This window comes from Chaetura pelagica, unplaced genomic scaffold (assembly GCF_000747805.2).
Source record: "Chaetura pelagica isolate M959 unplaced genomic scaffold, ChaPel_1.0 scaffold658, whole genome shotgun sequence".
Classification (NCBI taxonomy): domain Eukaryota; kingdom Metazoa; phylum Chordata; class Aves; order Apodiformes; family Apodidae; genus Chaetura; species Chaetura pelagica.
Window position 1 is genome coordinate 40,740 of NW_009954168.1, and position 3,642 is coordinate 44,381.

At 62.5% G+C, this 3,642-nt stretch overlaps 1 protein-coding gene across 1 annotated transcript in view; it reads left to right on the forward strand.

The window, feature by feature from the left end:
• The first annotated feature begins 226 nt into the window (after nt 1–226).
• ANPEP (alanyl (membrane) aminopeptidase) overlaps nt 227–3,642 on the forward strand; it is a 4,148-nt gene continuing 732 nt past the window's right edge. Inside the window, exons 1-12 of the mRNA XM_010002823.1 lie at nt 227–807; nt 1,029–1,174; nt 1,254–1,390; nt 1,476–1,602; nt 1,690–1,844; nt 1,918–2,031; nt 2,132–2,275; nt 2,353–2,418; nt 2,965–3,030; nt 3,178–3,350; nt 3,438–3,514; nt 3,610–3,640. Of these exons, the coding sequence (XP_010001125.1) occupies nt 227–807; nt 1,029–1,174; nt 1,254–1,390; nt 1,476–1,602; nt 1,690–1,844; nt 1,918–2,031; nt 2,132–2,275; nt 2,353–2,418; nt 2,965–3,030; nt 3,178–3,350; nt 3,438–3,514; nt 3,610–3,640 (1,817 nt within the window). The remainder of the gene's footprint in view (nt 808–1,028; nt 1,175–1,253; nt 1,391–1,475; nt 1,603–1,689; nt 1,845–1,917; nt 2,032–2,131; nt 2,276–2,352; nt 2,419–2,964; nt 3,031–3,177; nt 3,351–3,437; nt 3,515–3,609; nt 3,641–3,642) is intronic.

A 3,642-nucleotide genomic window follows, 5' to 3' on the forward strand; every position in this document is an offset into this window, starting at 1 on the left:
GCGGGATCCCCCCCCGAGACAGCCGCACCGGGCGTTAGTGCTCCAGCAAGGCTGGGAGGCAGGCGGGCAGGAAACTCGCCCCAGGGGCCATTGCCGCTCCCGAGCCTCATGGTCGTTAATCCTTCACCCATTAACTTGGGCTAATAAACTTGGTGGGAGCAAGAGGCTAAAAGCCGTGCCAGGCGGGCAGTGCCGCCTCCGCCAGTGCCGCTGCCGCAGCCTCGCCATGGCCGCCGGCTTCTTCATCAGCAAGGGCGTGGGCATCGCCGCCGTCGTGCTGGGCCTGGGCGCCGTGGCCACCATCATCGCGCTCTCGGTGGTGTACTCCCAGGAGAAGAACAAGGCAGGGGATCCTGGCACCACCACGGCTGCCCCCTCCACCACGGCCGCCCCCAACAACCCCTGGAACCGATGGAGGCTGCCGGCCGCGCTGGTGCCTGAGTCCTACGAGGTGACCCTGCAGCCCTTCCTGACCCCTGATGACAATGGCATGTACATCTTCAAGGGCAACAGCAGCGTGATCTTCATCTGCATGGAGGCCACTGACCTCATCCTCATCCACAGCAAAAAACTGAACTACACCATGCAGGGGTCCTTCCATGCCTCGCTGCAGGCAGTGGATGGCTCTGATGTGCCCTCCATCTCAGCGACCTGGCTGGAGACCCCCACCCAGTACCTGGTGGTGCAGCTGAAAGGGTTCCTGCAGAAGGACCAGCGTTACAGACTCTTCACCATCTTCACAGGGGAGCTGGCCGATGACCTGGCTGGCTTCTACCGCAGCGAATATGTTGACGGGGCGGGCACCAAGTAGGTGAAGGGCAGGGGGCTGGGGGGGCTGCAGGGCTGGCAGAGGGCATGGCATGGCTTTGGGCTTCTTCTCCCACTGGGATGGGTCTGGGTGGGAGTCTCTGTGCCTTCCTGCATCCACGTGCCACCTCAGTGGGGATGGGAGGAGGGTGAACGGAGGGACCGGAGGGGTGCTGCCCACCCCCCCAAGACCCCTGCGTGCTGACAGGGCTGGCTTGCAGGAAGGTGGTGGCCACCACGCAGATGCAGGCGGCGGATGCCCGGAAAGCCTTCCCCTGCTTCGACGAGCCAGCTATGAAGGCCAGCTTCACAGTGACGCTGATCCACCCCTCTGACCACGAGGCCATTTCCAACATGCCAACAAAGGGTGAGTGGGGTGGGGGGAGCCTCAGCGGGGGGCTCAGGCAGGGGATGTGGGGTGACCCACCTCCCTCTGCTTCCTACAGACACGTCCAAGATTGACATAGGTGGACAGAGCTGGAATGTCACCCACTTCTACACCACCCCCAGGATGTCCACCTACCTGCTGGCTTTCATCGTCAGCCAGTTCAGCTTTGTGCAGAATTCCTCCAACAACGTGCTGGTAGGCTGGGCATAGAGGGACCCCCTGCCCACCTGGGAGGTTCAGAGCATGGGCAGGGGCTGAGCCCTGCCTCTCTCCCCTCCAGATCCGCATCTGGGGCCGCCCTGAGGCCATCCGTCAGGGCCAGGGCGCGTACGCGCTCAGCGTCACCGGCCGCATCCTCAAGTTCTTCGAGGATCACTACAACACGTCGTACCCCCTTCCCAAGTCCGGTGGGTGCCCTGGGGCCTGGGGGGAGACACCGGGCAGTCTGCCCCCCCCCAGCTGTGGTACACCAACAGAATCTCTCTGTCTCGCAGACCAGGTTGGCCTCCCTGACTTCAACGCGGGTGCAATGGAGAACTGGGGGCTGGTGACCTACCGGGAGAACTCGCTGCTCTTTGATCCTTCCTACTCCTCCATCGGCAACAAGGAGCGGGTGGTGACTGTCATCAGCCACGAGTTGGCCCACCAGGTACCCACCGTGCCCCCCGCATGCTCTACTGGCTGGCTGGGCCCAGCTGATGGGTTCTTTGTCCCCCCCACAGTGGTTTGGGAACCTGGTGACACTGCGGTGGTGGAATGACCTGTGGCTGAACGAGGGCTTCGCCTCCTACGTGGAGTACCTGGGCGCCAACTCAGCAGAGTCCTCCTGGAACATCGTGAGTGCTGGGGAGCCTGGTGGGTGTGGGCAGGGGTGGGGGCCCCCCCAGGGGCCGCCCCCCAGCAGAGCTGAGGCAGGTGCTGGCCCCGCCCCTGCAGAAGGACCTGATGGTGCTGAACGAGGTGTACCCGGTGATGGCGACAGATGCCCTGAGCACCTCCCACCCGCTCTCCTTTCGTGAGGAGGAGATCAACACCCCGGCCCAGATCAGTGAAGTCTTTGACAGCATCGCCTACAGCAAGGTGGGCCTCGGGGGTCCTGGGGGGCAGGTGGGCAGCAGGCAGCCCCCAGAGGAACCTCTCACTCACCATTTCCACAGGGTGCCTCAGTTCTGCGGATGCTCTCTGACTTCCTTGGTGATGCGGTCTTCAAGGACGGGCTGCAGGTGAGCTCTGTCAATGCTGGGGAGCACTGAGACCCACTGTGGGGGGGTGCATCCCATGGCAGGGTACTCTGAGAGTGTCCTGCACCCCGACCTTGGAGCACAAGTCCTTTGAGGAGCAGCTGAGGGAACTGGGGGTGTTCAGCCTGGAGAAAAGGAGGCTGAGGGGAGACCTGGCTCTGCAACTGCCTGAAGGGAGGTTGAAGCATGAAGGGGCTCTTTTCCCAAGGAACAAGCCATAGGACAAGAGGGAGTGGCCTCAAGTTGCCCAGGGGAGGTTTAGATTGGATCTTGGGAACAATTTATTCCCCAAAGCATTGTCAGGCCCTGGCCCAGGCTGCCCAGGGCAGGGGTGGAGTCCCCATCCCTGGAGGGATTTCAAAGACATGTAGATGGGTTTCTGAGGGACATGGGTGGTGGCCTTGGCCATGCTGGGTTAATAGTGTGACTGGATGGTCTTAAAGGTATTATCCAACCCAAACGTTAATGTGATTCTGTGATTCCATGTCCTGGCCCTGCCCACCGGTCTCTTCTGGTGCTCTCCTGCAGTCCTACCTCCACACCTTCGCCTACAGCAACACCATCTACGCAGACCTCTGGGTTCATCTGCAAGCGGTAGGAGGGGGCTGGCAGATCCTGGCTGCTACCCCCTACCCAGCCCCTTCCCTGGGGGCTCTGAGGGGCTGCTGGGGGGACACCCTCAGCCCTTGGCCCCACCAGATGCCCCAGCTCTGGTGACCTGCAGTGCTGCCCTCCCCGCAGGCTGTCAACAGGACCAACAACACCCTGCCAACCTCCATCAGCAACATCATGGACCGCTGGACGCTGCAGATGGGCTTCCCGGTGGTGACCGTGAACAGCCTCACTGGCTCCGTCAGCCAGAGCCACTTCCTGCTGGACCCCAACTCTGTGGTGGAGAGACCCTCCGTCTTCAAGTGAGTGGGGTGGGGGTCCAGTGGTGGTGTGGGGGACTAGGGCAGGAGAGAGGCATGGTCCCCACTGCCTGGTTGTCCGTGGCACAGCTACACCTGGATTGTCCCCATCACCTGGATGACACAGGAGAAGGCCATGGGCAGGTACTGGCTGACCCAAGTCTCAGGTACGAGACCAACGTCTCAGGGTCTCCCTGTCCTGGTGGAGGTGGGGGTCCCCTGGCAGGGCAGCTCTGGCAGAGCCACCTCCCTCCCCTCCCAGATACCACCGACGAGTTCAAGGTGAGCAGCACCA